Genomic DNA, 18,799 nt, shown 5'->3' on the forward strand with positions numbered 1-18,799 from the left:
GGAGCAAGTTCTAGGAAACTTGGGTTGTATTTGAAGAGATCTGAGTTCCTCTTCCTTTTGGGTGGGGATTCAAACCTATGTTTCTTAGATTCTAGTCTCATGCTCCAGCCAGATAGATTGGAGAGACAGACCAGGGCAATGGGTTGGAGGAGATCTGAAGGGTCTTGCGTGGGTGCAAGATCTTACTGACCATCTTGTATAGCAAAAAGCATCCGAAGAGATGCAGCTGAGCCAGAGTGGGAATTCTGGCCTGGACATTGCAGGTGGGGGATGAGTTCATGGACTGGTCTCTGTATGAATCACTTTCTTTGTCCTGGGGGTGTTTCCCCAGGTTTTTGTTTTTGTTTTATCTGGCTTTGCACTGTGGTAGGTTTAGATAGCTCTGTATCGTTCTGTAAGATGCAGTCTCCAGCAAAGTAATGAAAAAGCAGTGGGTGCAACAATAACAAAAGCGGGGAGAGGGCTCTGGATTTTGCATCGAGGAGTCACGTTCTGTGCTCTTAAGGAAGTACAGAAGAGTTTCTGCTTGCTGTGAGGTGGCTCCATTTTTCTGTGAGGTTTCTGACCCTGTGGATGTGGCCTGGGATCTGGACAAAAGGGTAATTGACCCCGGGATTCCAAGGGTGGCCCTTATACTGCAAGATTGGAGAGTGTATGTTTGAAGCTCTGTGGTGTTGTGCTGCAAAAGCATTTTGGAGAACTTGGAAAGAAGACCTTACTAGTCAGCATGGCGCAAAAAAAATGTTGTATGCATTCACAGAAGCGGTCCATGTTTCACCGATTTTTGAAAACAATGTAGGAAGTGCTGTATAGGAGCAAATTCTAGGAAACATGAGTTGTATTTGAAACCAGGGAGATCTGAGTTCCTCTTCCTTCTGGGTGGAGGTCTGTGCAGGGGTATTGAATTGGGCTTGGTCAGCTGGCCCATTTAAGTATTCTCCCTTCTTACAAACCTTGCAGGGCAGTCCTTAGCAGACGTGTACATTTCTGATCTCAGTGCTGTCGATGGCTTCAAAAGGGTGGAACTGTTTTGGATTGTTCTTCCAGTCACCCCTTCCCCCTCTCCTTGGCAGAAAAAAAAATAGTGTTGTGCAACACTTCAGTTTTGCAAGAATAATATGTTTTTGCTAAGTAGTGGTTCTTTTTTAGATGACAGCAGGCCGAGCTCATTTCCTATCACCAGAGATGTCCCTTCCCCAACTGAAAAGCAACTTGGAGATCTATAGAAAGGTCTGAGTACGAAAGTTTCTGTAATCCTGGAGAACGTTCCAAACCAAGAGTTTGATCAGGACGTAGCAAGCTGTAACTATGTCACCCGCTCAGACATTCCTAAGACATCTTCATTGTGTTAGGATTTACAAAGAGAGTCATCTGGCGGTGAGGCCTGACTCCATGAAGGGGAACCAAGCCAGCAGAGGATATGTTGGATCCGCCTCTTTCCTTCAATATCAGGATCTGAACGGAGCTCAGTTCTGCTTTTGTATTTGTTTCTGGCTGTGCTGCGTGTGGAGATCTAAGGTCTTCTTGTCACTCTTGGCGTCTTAGAGGTGCCGGTGGCTTTGTCTGTTTTCTTTGCAGAAAACCAGACTTCAGAACCACGGTGCCAGAAAGAAAATGCCTGTATGATTGCAGCAGTGTTGTCTTGTATAGGATGGCCAGATGCAGAGGAGGTTAAGGGTCCTTACCGGACCGTATTCAAGAGGGAAATTGGCAGTCATGTAAAGGGGAGAGGGATGACAAAATTGCAGCTGTCGGAATTTCCTCTTGAGCACATGTGTGAAACGTATGAAGCCTTTGCAATGAATCCAGTTTCGCTCCAGATGATCCCAGATCCCTGTCTGCTAAATGTGTCCTCTTGGTCTCCAATTCTCTCTGCAAAATGGACAAAATAAATAGGGGGGGGGGGGGGCAAAGGGCGAAAGGAACCAGAAAATGGCACTGATAGTTGAAGGGGGTGAATCCATTGGGAAGGAGAGATGTGTTTTTCCAAGGCCTTGGGGGTTCATAATTTGAGACAGGGGGATTGTGCGAGGGGTGTGAGTCACCAGTGTTGGGTCTGCTGGAAAAGACTCGAGTGTGCCTTGGCGGTTGTTGGGGTGGGGAGTGTTGCAGGAAACTTGTGAGCTGTCTCTGGCACTGGCGTGTGAAGTCACAGGCAGTCCAGGAAACACTGAAAAATGTGTGGGAAGTGCTGCTTTTGAGCCGGAAAAACCAGAGGAGAGGCTGTCTCAGTGCTGGCGTGCCCATCCTCTTTTGCAGATACAGGAGGAATCTGCGTCCATGGGTCAGTGTCATGGCTGAAGTGCTAATGTGAGGGATCCGGTGGCTCCAGACTTGTAAACTAAGGACAGAAGTGGTGCCCTGCTGGAGCAGACCTGTGGACCATGAAGACCTGCAGACCATGTAGACCACAAGTGTCAAACTCGAGGCCCTCCAGATGTTATGGACTACAGTTCCCATCATCCCCTGCCAGCATCATGCTGGCAGGGGATGATGGGGAGTGTAGTCCATAACATCTGGAGGGCTGCGAGTTTGACACCTATGAAGTAGACCAGCAGCCGGTATCATGCACTGGCCACCTAGTTGACCGGGAGGGCCAACAAACATAAGAGGCCATGGCCTACTACCCCTAATTTTGCTTCTGATATTCAGAGGTTTATTGCCTGAGAATGTGGAAGAACTCTGGCCCCTTCCTCACACACAGAATAATGCACGTTCAATCCACTTTCAATGCGCATTGTAGCTGGATTTTGCTGTGTGGAATAGCACAATCCACTTGCAAACCATTGTGAAAGTGGATTGAAAGTGCATTCTTCTGCATGTGCCAAAGGGGCCTTAGAAATTCCTGTCTGGGCTTGGAGTGTCTCCAGGAACTGATCCGGGACCGTTGAATCCCATAGCAGCGGTGTGCTTTGGGAACCACGTGGAAGCTATTCCAAGTTTTATTCTCAGGATGGAATGAATACACCAGTTTCACAGATCTGTCAGCCCATCTGCTGGATGTTTTACCAGTATTCCTGTCTGTACCAGAGGGCATATGTTGACATCTCGACCACCTGTTCACTTGAGATTATGGATCCTCCTATAAAACATCTCTCTTCCTTGAGGTGGCTGTATGAAGGACCCACCTGTGTGATTTGGGTTCCCAAAGAACTGTTTGCAGTTCCTCAGTGTAGCAAAATCCAGCTGTTCATTTTTCAGCGCTTCTCAGGATGCTATCAGAGCAAAAGTGGAGAGCAATTCAGGCCCTATAATTCTACAGCCAGCTGTTCTGTTTTCATTTTGGGCTCCAGCAATGAGCCATAACGACATAATCCCCCCCCCCCCTTCCTCGTATTGAGCAGGGTTCCCTGAGTTAATTGCAGTGAATGCAAGGAGTTGGGGGGGTGTGTGTGTAGCTTTTCCCTCTTTTATTCCAGGAAGTATTTCTTCACTCAGTGAGTAATTGAGTTGTGGAATTTGGTGCCAGAGAACGGAACATCGACAGCTTTAAAAGGGAATTAGGCTGAGTGACTGAAGTATAGGGTCCATCAATACCTACTAGCCATGGTGACTAAGGGAAACCTCCACATCCAGAGGCGATAAACCTTTGAATGCCAGTTTTAGGAGGTATCACCAGGCGAAGGATAACTGGTTGGCTGCTATGGCAAACAGGATGCTGGACCTGTTGGACCACTGGACTGATCCAGCAGGGCTTTATTTTACCTCAGATGTGGGCAGAGGGAAAAGATGAACAAGGAATGGTGATGCTGTATCCCCCTTGAATCGGAAGTTATGGTTGGATGGTAAAAGGTCTGGAATCCATGCCCTACGAGGAGAGACTTCGGGAGCTGGGGATGTTTAGTCTGGAGAAGCGAAGGTTAAGGGGGGACGTAATAGCCATGTTTAAACATTTGAAGGGATTTCATGTCGAAGAGGGAGCCGGCTTGTTTTCTGCTGCCTCAGAGACTAGGACACGGAGTAATGGATTCAAGGGGCAGGAAAAGAGATTCCTCCTAAACATGAGGAAGAACGTTCTGACTGTCAGGGCTGTTCGACAGTGGAATCCACCGTCTCGGAGAGTGGTGGAGTCTCTTTCTTTGGAGGTTATTCAACAGAGGCTGGATGAACATATATCTGGAGTGCTTTGATTGTACGTTCCTGCATGGCAGGGGGTTGGACTTGATGGCCCTTGGGGTCTCTTCCATGATTCTAAGTCAGGAATTAGCGTATCCTCCTTATAGAGGAAATACCTTTCGCTGTCCATTAACCTCTGCTGTGTAAATAATTTCCCTTCTCACACAGCTACCGGGGCTGCTGTGTTTGGGTAGGGATCCGCGTAGAAAAAAGCTGCGTGGCTCCTCCATAAATGGCGGCTCTGATGCTTGGGCTATTTGAATTCTTGACCCTGGGCAAGCTGACAGCATTCCTCCCTCCCAGTATTCCCTACATTGATGGAAGCCACGCAGCAGAAGCAGTTTCATATGCAAGGGATCCCCATGGGTTTGGTTTTTGCTCCCGGTTTTTAGACCAGGCGCACACGCTCTCAGCCTAGCCCAGTGATGGCGAACCTAAGGCACGGGTGCCAGAGGTGGCACTCAGAGCCCTCTCTGTGGGCACGCACAAACAAAGTTCATCATGTGGGGGGGAAATCGCCCCCCCCCCCCCAACACATCTAGGCTGGCCTGGGCTGCTGGGCTTGATTATTAGCATTAAACCTAAGACCTAGTTTTGGGGAAACAGTATAGGTAACCCTGTTAAGTGCTGTTAAACCCCACTGATTTTCATGCAAAGAACTAAAGCGCGATCCTTTACTTGGGAGTAAGCTCGGTTGCTGGCAATGTGGCTTGCTTCTGAGTAAACCCTCCTAGGGTCGTGATTCACCCATTGGAAGAGTTGCACGGTTGCTTCAAAGCAAAGCCAACAACTACCACCAAGCTTACTCCCGAGTAACGCGCACCTTGGAGCCAACCATTTTTTCTAAACTAAAACCTCAGTATTCAGGTTAAATTGCCATGTTGGCACTTTGCAATAAATAAGTGGGTTTTGGGTTGCAATTTGGGCACTCGGTCTCGAAAAGGTTCGCCATCACTGGCCTAGCCTAACTTACAGGGTTGTTATGAAGATAAAATGGAGGAGAGGAAAACGTAATCTCCTCTTGCTTTGGGTCCCTGTCAGAGGGAAAGGCAGGATGTAAACGAAGTCAGTAAATGTGTGCCTGTCTGCCTACATCTGCTGACTAAGCACGGCGGCTTCATGTGTCTGGGGAAGAGGGTTCTCACCCACTAAGGCTTACGCCGCAACCGATTGTTGTTTAAAGTGCCCCGAGACTCCTTTTCCTGTTTTATGTTTACCCTGGCTCCGCTAGCCCTGCTTGTGACGGGTAGGCGTTCATTAACTAGCCAGGTGTGTCGGGGTGGGCATCTCGTGGGAGGGGCCGGCCTCTCCATTGTTTTGAATCCCTTTGTCTTTGATTGCAGGTAAGAGCAAAGAGGCCGAAATCAAGCGCATCAACAAGGAACTGGCCAACATCCGCTCCAAATTCAAAGGTGAGCACATTCTGTACCTGACCTTGTGCTTTCTGGACATGATTGATGCCTTCTGCTTGCCCACAACAAACACCAACGTTCCCTTCCCTGTTCTCGGCTCTTGCAGGGTATGTTGGCTCCTGTGCTGCGGACTGCTCTTTGGCAGCTCCCTGAGTCATCCTGTCTTACTCACGCCTGCTTCCCCACCCACCCATGCTTATCAAACCAAGCTGCTTCGGTTCTCCTCATCTTTGCTGCTTCCCTGTTAGGGATGCTCTGTCGTCAGGTGCCGCTCTGTGTCCACAGGCGGCAGATAGTGGTGACCCACTTTCAGGGTTAAAAGCGATGAAGAGCTGGAGTACGTTGGTGGCTTCCAGGTCAGGAGGCTGAAAAATCGTATTCCCAGGCCCTCGGATCTAAGCAGAGAGTCAGCGTGGTGTAGTGGTTAAGAGCAGGTGCACTCTAATCTGGAGAACCGGGTTTGATTCCCCGCTCTGCCACTTGAACTGTGGAGGCTTATCTGGTGAACCAGATTAGCTGGTGCACTCCAACACCTGCCAGCTGGGTGACCTTGGGCTAGTCACAGTTCTTTGGAGCTCTCTCTCAGCCCCACCCACCTCACGGTGTTTGTTGTGGGGCGGAAAGGGAAAGGAGATTGTAAGCCCCTTTGAGTCTCCTTACAGGAGAGATAGGGAGGATATAAATACTTCTGAGAAAACAGGATCAGTTGCCTGCAGTTTCCCAGCAAAATTCATGACTGAATGCATCCAGGTCTCCTTGCTTTTAATGCAACAGTGACCACTATATTATTCTTTGTTGGTGTTCTAGGGAAACTGGTTGGCCACTGTGGCAGATTCCACATGGGCCAAAAACAGTGGTGTGAAAACGGAGTGAAAACTATGTAAACCCTTTTACACCGTTTTCACAGCTGTTTTTGACCCATGTGGAATCCACCTGTGTGAAACAGCATGCTGATCCAGCAAGCTATACTTGTGTTCTTATGTCCATCACACTGGCTCTCTAATCTTGCCTGGATTTTGTCTTGGCGTTAACAGAAGGTGCAGGATACATCTTACTCAGGTTGATAACAACAACAAAAAATTAAACAGTTGTAAGAAAGAAGAAGAACAAGAGCTTGGATTTATATCCCCCCCAATCTGTCCTGTAAGGATACTCAAAGGGGCTTACAATTTCCTTTCCCTTCCCCCACTCACACCCCACAACAAACACCCTATGACGTGGGTGGGGCTGAGAGAGCTCCATAGAGCTGTGACTAGCCCAAGGTCACCCAGCTGTCATGTGCTGGAGTGCACAAGCTAATCTGGTTCACCAGCTCAAGTGGCAGAGCGGGAAATCAAACCCAGTTCTCCAGATTAGAGTGCACCTGCTCTTAACTACTACACCATGGTGGCATCTGTTTTCAAAATTAACCTAGAAAGTATGGGAATATTGCTGGGATCCATAGGGAGTCGTTGGGATCTTGTAGAAACTGGAGGATAATCTTAGAGTGCCTCCTCTCGCACACATACCAGATTTCAAATATGAGTGCCTCCTCAAAGGCTGTTAGCGAAGCGCTTGGGTGTTCTCACATCTGATGTTCCCCTTCTTGCTCTTCTGGTGGTCACCTTTCTCTTTTGAACAGCGCCATTGCTCTCCCTTTATTTTCTCCCCTCACAGGAGATAAAGCCTTGGACGGTTACAGCAAGAAAAAATATGTCTGCAAGCTGCTCTTCATCTTCCTGCTGGGCCACGACATCGATTTTGGACACATGGAAGCCGTCAACCTGCTTAGCTCCAATAAGTACACGGAGAAGCAAATTGTGAGTCCGAGACTGGGGTCTTTCCCGTCACCTAGTCTACCTCGCAGGGGTTGCTGTGAGGGTAAACTGAGAAAGGGAGTCCTTTCCCTGAGCTCCACGGAGGAAGGGTTAGATAAAAATGTACCATTCTACAGATTGATTGAAAAATGGTATTTCGTAACTCTGTGATTCTTGAATTTGAATATAATTATGAGGTAATGTTAATTTATATAGATTCGGTTTGTAATAATGACCATTTTGTTTTCAGTAATGGTTTACTCTGGAAAGTAGTAGAATAAGAGGAATACTTAAAATAGAAGATAGATAATAGTAAAAAAAGGGGGGGAAATTTATTGTACCTCGGGAATAAGGTTTAAGTTACTATGTAGGCAGTTGCTGTGATGGAGGTATTAAGGAGAATAAGGAAAAGGAAACGTTAAGAGGAGGGAAAATCTACCTCAAATGAAAGCAGATGGTGATGAATTATGTTGATTTCCTTCTCTTGTATTGTATTGATCAGGAAGTGAACGGATTGTGTTTTTAATTTTTTAATAAATTCTAATTTTTTTAAAAAGAGAGAAATGGTACTTTGTTGCCTCTGATACAGGCCTGTTTTGAAAAACTCCTTTCCTTGAAAGGTATTGGCCGTGCTTCTTCCCAGGTTCCCAGCTGACCCCTGCCTATCTGTGTCTCTGTCTGCCTGCACAGGGCTACCTGTTCATTTCGGTGCTGGTGAACTCCAACAGCGAGCTGATCCGCCTCATCAACAACGCCATCAAGAACGACCTCGCGAGTCGCAACCCCACCTTCATGTGCCTGGCCTTGCACTGCATTGCAAACGTGGGCAGCCGTGAGATGGCAGAGGCCTTTGCCTCTGAGATCCCCCGCATCCTGGTGGCCGGGTGAGCCTACACCTTCAGAAAAGGGCCCGCTTGTGGGGAGCGAGGGGAGAAATGGAGGTTGGTCACACACTCCTATCTGATGTGGACCCTGTAATTACCCACAAGGCTTCATGTTTTGCTGTAGCTGGTAAAAGTTTAAACATGCTGAAAGTATGTAAGGCTTAAAACATGTAATATCTGTCGTAAGTTTTGGATGGTTTTGAAATTGGGATTTTTAAAAGTTTTTGGTGTAGTGGTTAAGAGCAGGTGAATTCTAATCTGGGGAACCAGGTTTGATTCCCCACTCCTCCACCTGAGTGGCAGAGGCTTATCTGGCGAACCAGGTGTGTTTCCACACTCCTACATTTCTGCTGGGTGACCTTGGGCTAGTCACAGTTCATTCAGAACTCTCTCAGCCCCACCTACCTCACAAGGTATATGTTGTGGGGAGAGGAAGGGAAAGGAGCTTGTAGGCCACCTTGAGTCTCCTTACAGGAGAGAAAGGTGGGATATAAATCCAAAATCGTCATCATCTTCTTTTAAGATATTATTTGTTATTGTCATTTTTGGCCAATTCTGGGCATTTATATTAGCATATAAATCAGGTTGGTGTATTCTGGGGTGAGAAATTGTAAAGGCTTCAGGCCATATATAGCAAAAAGTGACTGACACATGTAGAGAGAACCTCAAAGGTTGAGCTGAAAACTTATAAAATCTATACCAAAATAAACATGTTTATTATGTACACAATGAAGTTAGGCCTGAGCTTCAGGCTACACCTTTAAAAATCAGCGGAAAGGGTTGTACATATCCCAAACGTTGTTGTTGATACAATTATGTTAGTGACCGACAAAGGATCGTATGTGTTTCGGCTTGTTTAGCTTTCCTCAGTAGTCATAACACAGAAAGATTATTATAAAAATCATGCAAAAAAAGATTATTATAGAATTCAACTAACTTCATCGTGTGTGCTATATGATAAATATGTTTAACTTGCTAACCATTTTTGTAAGTTTTCTTTGTGGTTCTCTGTATTGTCCTGGTTGAGTTCTTCTTTTCCCCTTTTTGGTGATAGATTCACTGACACATATAACCTTGGGTTCCTTGACTCTCCCCCCTTTCTGTTTGTGCCCCAGTGACACCATGGACAGCGTGAAGCAGAGTGCGGCCCTGTGCCTCTTGCGCCTTTACAAGACTTCCCCAGACTTGGTGCCCATGGGCGAGTGGACGTCGCGAGTGGTGCACCTCTTGAACGATCAGCACATGGTACTTTCTGGTGACGTGCGCACACACGTTATCGTCAATTAGCCAACCTCCTGTCCTCCCTCACATCACAAAACACCAACTGGCCGTGCTGGCGGGGGCTGATGGGAATTGTAGTCCTTGAACATCTGGAGCACCATAGGTTGGCCATCCCTGACTTAAACTATCCCAAGATGGTGACTTACAGACCCCAATTTATCCCCCCAATTTATTGGCCAGTCCGCCCCTTCTGCCTGGAAGATGGTTTCCCACATAACTCAAAATGATTCCTCTGTCTGCCTTTGTCGCAAACATTCCTCCTTAACTGTGCTGTACGCGCCTCTATTCCCCCCTTTTTGCTTTTAAAGTGGAGCAGCAGTGTAAGAGCTCGTGTATCTAATCTGGAGGAACCGGGTTTAATTCACAACTCTTCCGCCTGAGCTGTGGAGGTTTATCTGGGGAATTCAGATTAGCCTGTGCACTCCCACACACGCCAGCTGGGTGTCCTTGGGCTAGTCACAGCTTCTCGGAGCTCTCTCAGCCCCACCTACCTCACAGGGTGTTTGTTGTGAGGGGGGAAGGGCAAGGAGATTGTAAGCCCCTTTGAGTCTCCTGCAGGAGAGAAAGGGGGGATATAAATCCAAACTCTTCTTCTTCTTCTTCTTATGCTGCCACCGCACCACAAGCCATAGGGAAGCGGTATGTTTTGTACCTCCGGCAGGCCTTTCCTCCCTTTTCGGGGGCTTTCATCTGCTCCCACCTCTCCTTTTCTTTATTCAGGGGGTGGTGACTGCGGCCGTGAGCCTCATTGCCTGCCTCTGCAAGAAGAATCCCGACGACTTCAAGACCTGCGTCTCCCTGGCCGTCTCCCGACTCAGCAGGGTGAGCTCTGTGTTACTCTTCTGTTGGGATGAGTACTGCCAAGAGGAGTAATGTCTGGTGTGAAATGTTCTTGTTGCTTCTGTCAAGTGAATGTTGTCAATTGAAAGGGCTTCATTTGCATACAACAAGCGTCTTTTGCCCAAGTGAGTCCTCACAGACTTGACTGCCTCTGAAGAGGCATTTTGAGAACCAGGGTGGTGAAGTGATTAAGAGCAGGTGGATTCTAATCTGGAGAACCGGGTTTGATTCCTCACTCGTCCACCTGAGTGGCGGAGGCTTATCTGGTGAACCAGATGTGTTTCCGCACTCCTACCTGTCTGCTGGGTGACCTTGGGCTAGTCCCAGTTATTCGGAACTCTCTCAGCCCCATCTGCATCACATGTTGTGAGGGGGGAAGGGCAAGGAGATTGTAAGCCCCTTTGAGTCTCCTTACAGGAGAGAAAGGCAGGGTATAAATCCAAACTCTTCTTCCTCTTCATTTACCACAGTTTAGCAGGGGAAGGGTTGAGGGTTCAGAAAGTGTGATGGGTTTTATAGATGGTCTTTTGGATATATCATTGTGGGCTGCTGAGATGGTAGTGGGATTTTCTGGATATGGAGTTTGGTGCCAGAAAGTGGCACACATATTGCTTTGCCTTGGAGGAAAGAGCTGGCTTCCTGTTCTCTAACAGGCCAGGAAGGAACAGAATTATCCTCCAAGCCCTCTAGCTTCTCTTAGGTGGCGAGAAGGCACTGCAAGTTAGAACCAAAGGCAAAGCTTTCTTACGTTTTGTGATAAACCAGCCTGTGTTCTGGACAAATGAGCGATCCCCTGTTCACTAAGGAGAGGCAGGTCGCCCCCAGAGGGGTGGTCTTCTCCGTGGTGGCCCCAGGGTTCTGTAAAGCTGTCTCTTCTGTCATAAACCTGGTGTCTTCTCTGTTCATGTTTTGGTGCTGGCTTAAAACTTTTTAAAAATGCTTCTGAGCTTTGATTACTGACTTTTATTTGAGGCTGATTCTCTTTCCGTTCGAACGGCTCTCTTAATAATCTTTGGAACTACTTGTTAGATGTTTATCTACTGCTCCGCTGCCTTGTTCTACATTTTTCAAACTCTGCTCTTTTGTTCTTCAATTGTGGATCGCTGATGGTTCCACCGTTCTTACGGCAGGGTTTCAACTGTTTTGATTTTGCATTTGCGGGAAGCGAGCAACTGAGTTTACCCTGAGGAATCCTGCTTTTCACTGCAGAACCCCTATTTATGTATTTTTTACACTTCGTCCTTGCAGATTGTGTCTTCAGCCTCCACGGACCTCCAGGACTACACCTATTACTTCGTGCCAGCCCCCTGGCTCTCCGTCAAGCTTTTGAGGCTTCTGCAATGCTATCCTCCTCCAGGTAAGGAAGAGGCTTAGAACTAAATTGAGCTTGGGACTTTATCCATTCCTGGCAGCAGTGGCGTAGTGGTTAAGAGCAGGTGCATTGTAATCTGGAGAAACTGGGTTTGATTCCCCGCTCTGCCGCTTGAGCTGTGGAGACTTATCTGGGGAATTCAGATTAGCCTGTACACTCCCACACATGCCAGCTGGCTGACCTTGGGCTAGTCACAGTTCTTCGGAGCTCTCTCAGCCCCATCTGCCTCACAGGATGTTTGTTGTGGGGAGAAGAAGGGAAAGGAGCTTGTAAGCCACCTTGAGTCTCCTCACAGGAGAGAAAGGTGGGGTATAAATCCAAACTGTTCTTCTAGTCACAGTTCTTCAGCACTCTCTCAGCCCCACCTACCTCACAAGGTGTCTGTTGTGGCGAGAGGAAGGGAAAGGAGCTTGTAAGCCACCTTGAGTCTCCTCACAGGAGAGAAAGGGAGGATATAAATCCAAACTCTTCTTCTTCCTTAGTCTTCTACCACCCTTCCCCTAAAGGTTCTTCTCCCCAACTTGAGCTATTCCGCACAGCTGCGAGGTGTACTGAAAGTGGATTGAAAGTGCATTATTCTGCCTGTGCGGAACGGGCCTCGCTTCAATCCTAAAGCAGCAAGAGAGAACGGCTCTCAGCACCGTGGAAGAGATCCCATTTTAACGTACACGAGGCTGTCGCTCATCAGCAGATCTAGTGCAGCCCTCTGGAATGCTCCCCTTGAGGACATGAGGAGGTCTTTTTTCATGGAGTGTAAAGTTGCACTGTTTGGACGGGCCTTTGGTGGCGACTGTGCCAACGTGAAGGTCACTATCTAACCTTGGGCCAGTTGCTCTCCCGGGCTAAGCTGCCTAACAGTGTTGTCATGAGGGGGAAAAATGGGAACCATGGACACCGTAGAAGAAGAAGAGAAGAGTTTGGATTTGTACCCCACCTTTCTCTCCTTTCAGGAGACTCAAGATGGCTTACAAGCTCCTTTCCCTTCCTCTCCCCACAACAGACACCTGGTGAGGTACGTGGGGCTGAGAGAGTCCTGAGAACTGTGGCTAGCCCAAGGTCACCCAGCAGGAATGTAGGAGTGCGGAAACACATCTGGTTCACCAGATAAGCCTCCGCCACTCAGGTGGAGGAGCGGGAAATCAAATCCGGTTCTCCAGATTAGAATCCACCTGCTCTTCACCACTACACCACACATTATGGTGGCACACTGATGCATCTTGTTCTTTGCGGAACTGGGGGATCACTTTTGGCTTAAAGTGTCTTCTTTACCAGCCCCGCTGGCTCGCCTTAAGCTGACCGAAGCCTCTGCGAAAGAGGGAAGGGTGGGATAGGAATGATATAAGAAACGAATAACCCACCCTTCCCCTTTGTGCTCTGCCCACTCCCACTTCTTCCCCCACAGAAGATGCAGCTGTGAAAGGGCGCCTGGTTGAGTGCCTGGAGACGATCCTCAACAAGGCCCAGGAGCCGCCCAAGTCCAAGAAGGTCCAGCATTCCAACGCCAAGAACGCCATCCTTTTCGAAGCCATCAGCCTCATCATCCACTATGACAGGTGAGCACCTAGACCAGGGGTGGCCAAACTACGGTGCTCCAGATGTTCACGGACTACAATTCCCACCAGCCTCTGCCAGCATGGCCAGTTGGGCAAAGCCGGAGGAAGGGGAATCAGAAAAGTAAAAATGGCAGACGTTGGAACAAGAGGTGGCTTTGAAAATGATGGTCGAATGGCAGACATAGTGCTCAGTCCTCGCTCCCATTGGTGTGACCCTTTCCTCTGTGTCCAGCCTAGAGATTATCCCTGTGGTTTTTTGGCCCACAGTGAACCCAACCTGTTGGTGCGGGCCTGTAACCAGCTAGGGCAGTTCCTACAGCATCGTGAGACCAACCTGCGATACCTGGCGCTGGAGAGCATGTGCACGCTGGCCAGCTCTGAATTCTCCCACGAAGCTGTCAAGACGCACATTGAGACGGTCATCAATGCCCTCAAGGTCAGAATCTGCATGGGCGAGTACAGGGAGAAGGCGGGCAAGGGGAGCCTTGGGAGGGGGGGAAATGTTGCTGATATGAAGCTCTAGGGATATGTCATGGAATCATAGAGCTGGAAGAGACCCCAAGGGTCATCAAGTCCAACCTCTTGCAATGCAGGAACACACAATCAAAGCACTCCTGACAGATGGCCATCCAGCCTCTCTTTAAAAATCTCCAAAGAAAACTCCACCACTCACTGAGGTAGTGCATTCCACTGTCGAACAGCCCTTACTGTCAGGAAGTTTTTCCTGATGTTTAGGTGGAATCGCTTTTCCTTCACCTCGAACCCATTCCTCCTGGTCATAGTCTCTGGAGCTGCAGAAAACAAGCTTGCTCCCTCACCAACATGACATCCCTTCAGATAAACATGGCTATCATGTCACCTCTTCACCTTCTCTTCGCCAAACTAAACATACCTAGCTCCCTAAGTCCCTCCTTGTAGGGCAAGGATTCCAGACCTTTTACCATTTTGGTTGCCCTCCTCTGGACTTGTTGACTTCATCTCATGAGGACCAGTGATTTATTTTTTCACTTGGAAGGAGTAGGTACAGTGGTGGCGATCCTTTGGCACTCCAGATGTTATGGACTACAATTCCCATCAGCCCCTGCCAGCATGGCCAATTGGTCATGCTGGCAGGGGCTGATGGGAATTGTAGTCCTTAACATCTGGAGTGCCAAAGGTTCGCCACCACAGGAGTAGGATATCCAGGATTTGATAATTCCATGCATCGGTGAAAGAAGGACTTGGGAGGGCAAGCAATGTATTTTTGGTCATTTGTGTTTTATTTCTTTAGATTTTTATCCCTCCCATTCCCCAGAATGGAGCTTGGGGTGCCTAACAGCATAGCAGTACAATAATAAAACCACAGTTTTATTAAAATGTAATTGAAAACAGCTCCCAGTAGCCTTTCAATTTTGGCATAAAAAATCAGCAACTTTGATGGGAAGAGGCCACCAAAATTACATTTAGTGGAGTCTGGGTTGGTAGTGTGGAGATTCTGGCTTGGATGTAGCAGCTGAGAAACAACATGCCAGAATGTAGGCCCAAGAGCGCCATCTTTTTCTCATCCACTCCACTGGTGATCAGAGTGGTAAATTGTTGTAGGTCTTCAGAAGTTTGCTGCCATGGATCATGTCAGGGCTGGGTGGATGTTAGTAACTCAGCACTCATTATCTACCCTTTCCTCTTCCCAGACGGAGCGAGACGTGAGCGTACGCCAGCGGGCCGCCGACCTCCTCTATGCCATGTGTGACCGCACAAATGCCAAGCAGATAGTCTCGGAGATGCTTAGCTACCTGGAGACAGCGGATTACTCCATCCGTGAGGAGATTGTAAGTGGGGGCATCAATTTCTAGATGGGCGGGGTAACCTTGGGCCAGTCACAGTTCTCTCTGAACTCTCTCAGCCCCACCTACCTCTCAAGGGGTCTGTTGTGGGGAAAGGAAGGGGAAGGAGCTTGCAAGCCACCTTGAGTCTCCTTACAGGAAAGAAAGGTGGGATGTCAATCCAAACTCTTCTCCTTCTTCTGACTGCGTCAAATGAGACTAGAGATGTAAAATTTCTAGAAATTCTGAAGGCACTGGGGGTGGGGGGGGGAGGGAAATTTTCTGGAAAAATAGAGATAGATTGAATACTTGCTTTCCTATCAAACCTATCCCTCTGTACTGATTGAACCACATAAAAGGGCCATTTATAACTTAGTTAGCATATAGAATGGTACTGTTTTGCATATTAATGGTATTTAAATGTGCTGATGTGTCATTTTCTATAAGAAAATTTACAAATATGCTTACTTGAGAAAGAGTTGCAACCAGCTGTTGTTTATGCTACCAAAGCACACGTATCTTCAAATCGTGTTACTTGAGCAGTAAGAACAAATACATGTTAACGGTAGAAAACAAATTCTTCATTCAAGAATAGTGCATTATTTGGACAGAAACACTCCTATAACAGCCACAGTAAGTCTGACTACCAGCATATTTGGATTATCTTTCAACACTTTGTAGCATATTAATAGTTGCCAGTGTTGTTTACATTCAAACAAAAAAATAATCCTGAAAGTGTAGTATATATCTACCTTGTAAAAATCTTTTTTTAAATATCTTTTTTGAAAAGATCTTTTTTAAAAAGAACTACTCCTTAGTCTTTTCTATGCTACACATTTGGAATAACTGTGCTATTATTATTCCCATTATGGAAGGTTTTTCTTGCTTAGAAAGAGAAAATATTTATGGGAGGGTCCCCCCCCCCCATATTTTCCCACTGAAAAAGTCCTTAGAATAAAAAACGGGACCCCAATTGGGCCTAGGTTTCAATCTCCAGATGATACAGGTCTATCAAAACTAGGACAAAGAGGCTTAGACCCCTTCCACACACGCAAAATAATGTGTTTTCAAACCACTTTCACAACTGTTTGCAAGTGGATTTTGCTATTCCGCACAGCTTCAAAGAGCACTGAAAGCAGTTTGAAAGTGCATTATTCTGCATGTGTGGAATGAGCCTTAGAGACAGCTTCTACTCTAGAGCTGTGGCTATGCTAAACTCCGCGGCTTCGTGTTGATGTGTTTGGGGCTGTGTAGGGATGGGTGGAGGAAGGGGAAAGTGAGGATGGGGTATGAGTCTGAAATTGTGTGCATCGAGGAATGCTGCTGTACATTTCATTGTGCGTGCACAATGACAATAAATGCTTATGCTTATGCTTATATTGTTGTTGTACGGGGGAAAGATGAGATTGTCTCATCCACGTATGGAATTCCTTGGAGGAAGAGTGGAATGTAAACCTGGGGAATTAAATGGGCACCATTTTGAGGGATTCAGTGAGTGAGTGTAGGGTGAAGTGCCAGGAATTTCAGTCTTTCTGAGGGGGATCCAGTGTGGGTTAATGGGTAGTTGTGGCAAAAAATGCAGTGCAGAGGGAGTCAGCAGAGAGTCCTCTGTTCTTCTATCAGGTTTTGAAGGTGGCCATCCTGGCCGAGAAATACGCAGTGGACTACAGTTGGTATGTGGATACCATCCTCAATTTGATCCGTATCGCCGGGGACTATGTGAGCGAGGAGGTGTGGTACCGCGTCATCCAGATAGTCATCAACCGGGATGATGTGCAGGGCTACGCTGCCAAGACGGTCTTTGAGGTAGGTTGGATTGATTGGGGACATCCCCTTCGCCATCTGAAGTGGTGGGGAGAATCCTGAGAGCCAGGGTGGTGTAGTGGTTAAGAGCAGGTGGATTATAATCTGGAGAACCGGGTTTGATTCCCCACTCCTCCACCTGAATGGCAGAGGCTTATCTGGTGAACCAGATGTGTTTCTGCTCTTTAACATCCCTGCTGGGTGACCTTGGGCTAGTCACAGTTCTCTCTTAACTCTCTCAGTCTGTTGTGGGGAGAGGAAGGGAAAGGAGCTTGTGTAAGCCCCTTTGAGTCTCCTTACAGGAGAGAAAGGTGGGGTATAAATCCAAACTCTTCTTCTTCTTTAATGAGTGCATAGGACGTTTATCCGCTTTACCAAAGGGCTGCTAATTGACTTGAAGTACCTTGAGAGGATCGATAGATCACGCAATAAATGAGAATATTATCTGCGCCCCCCTCCCCCAACATGGCTGGACATCCCAAAGAAGACCCCCAGATTAACAAAACAGTTCTCTGTGCCAAAGACCCAGGAAGATATTAAAAGATGCCAAGTCAACAGGGTCAAGAGGTCTCTGATGGAAACCATCTGCAAATTAATTGCCTGGCAAACTTAACACAGCTTGTTCCTTGCCTTCCCATAATGAATTGCATGCACCCCTTTTCCTTAGGCCCTGCAGGCTCCTGCCTGTCACGAGAACATGGTGAAAGTTGGAGGTTACATCCTAGGGGAGTTTGGAAACCTCATTGCAGGAGATCCTCGCTCCAGGTAAGCAATTGCAGGAGGAGGCAAAGAGTCTGAGTGAATGAGGAATCCTCTACCCCTTCCTACCTTGGCAGCTCGAGCCGGTTGCAGATACACCTTTCTCTCCTTTTTATTTCCAAATAAGGTATGGAAGTTGCGGGAGATTTGCTTGAGGGCGTTTGGTGAATGTCGCAGTTGGACAGGAGATTTATCTGAATTCCTGAACAGTAGCACAGACTGTGGTTTAATAACTTATTCACAGATGAAATAATTTTAAACTGGATAGCCGAGGCATACATGAGACTGGATAGCCAAAGCATGTTTCCTGTGTACATTCAAAAGCTTTGCGCGTATCAGAGGCTAAATTTCAGGGCTGAGAAAGAACTGCTGCCATTGAGAGAAGATTGAACTGGGCCATGTGGTCTGACTTGGTATAAGGCAGCTATGCTATGTCTCAGATAAAGATGTTAGTGTAGTTCAGTGGTGGTGAACCTTTGGCACCCCAGATGTTATGGACTACAATTCCCATCAGCCCCTGCCAGCACGGCTAATTGACCATGCTGGCAGGGGCTGATGGGAATTGTAGTCCATAACATCTGGAGTGCCAAAGGTTCACCACCACGGGTGTAGTTAGTTGAGATAAATAGGGGGCCAACTTTCTAGCCTGACAGAGATGAAAGAAGGCTACTTCTTCCCGTAGATAAGGTGTTAAGGCCACTCCATCTAATTTTGTCCATTGGAATCCTGAAAGTCTGCCTAGCAAACATCAGGATGTGACATCATCTTATGGGTCAGTAGTGACCCGGTGCTTGCACTGGGAATTACCTTGACTTTACAAAATACAAGTGCACGTTAAGAACTAGAGTTACTTATAGGGCAACCTCTTCCTTTCTTGACTTGAGGACAGGGAGCATCCTGTTTCAGATCCAAGCCGTCCTGTGCTCGCCGATCTTTAGAGGACTGTTTGCAAGCCCCAGGGAGCCATTCACTCTCTCACCTATGCACTTCCTCCTCCGCTGATCTTTAGAGGAGTGTTTGCAAGCCCCAGGGAGCCATTCACTCTCTCACCTATGCACTTCCTCCTCCTCTGATCTTTAGAGGACTGTTTGCAAGCCCCAGGGAGCCATTCACTCTCTCACCTATGCACTTCCTCCTCCTCTGATTTTTAGAGGACTGTTTGCAAGCCCCAGGGAGCCATT

At 47.5% G+C, this 18,799-nt stretch overlaps 1 protein-coding gene across 3 annotated transcripts in view; it reads left to right on the forward strand.

The window, feature by feature from the left end:
- The window catches only part of AP2A1 (adaptor related protein complex 2 subunit alpha 1), a 35,704-nt gene that overhangs the window by 857 nt on the left and 16,048 nt on the right, over positions 1-18,799 (forward strand). For all 3 annotated transcript variants that reach the window (XM_048517256.1, XM_048517257.1, XM_048517259.1), the window contains exons 2-12: positions 5,460-5,528; positions 7,185-7,327; positions 8,015-8,208; positions 9,324-9,453; positions 10,210-10,311; positions 11,578-11,686; positions 13,104-13,254; positions 13,522-13,690; positions 14,925-15,062; positions 16,680-16,862; positions 17,527-17,624. In XM_048517256.1, coding sequence (XP_048373213.1) covers positions 5,460-5,528; positions 7,185-7,327; positions 8,015-8,208; positions 9,324-9,453; positions 10,210-10,311; positions 11,578-11,686; positions 13,104-13,254; positions 13,522-13,690; positions 14,925-15,062; positions 16,680-16,862; positions 17,527-17,624 — 1,486 coding nt within the window. The remainder of the gene's footprint in view (positions 1-5,459; positions 5,529-7,184; positions 7,328-8,014; positions 8,209-9,323; positions 9,454-10,209; positions 10,312-11,577; positions 11,687-13,103; positions 13,255-13,521; positions 13,691-14,924; positions 15,063-16,679; positions 16,863-17,526; positions 17,625-18,799) is intronic.

Source organism: Sphaerodactylus townsendi, linkage group LG15 (assembly GCF_021028975.2).
Source record: "Sphaerodactylus townsendi isolate TG3544 linkage group LG15, MPM_Stown_v2.3, whole genome shotgun sequence".
Lineage (NCBI taxonomy): Eukaryota > Metazoa > Chordata > Lepidosauria > Squamata > Sphaerodactylidae > Sphaerodactylus > Sphaerodactylus townsendi.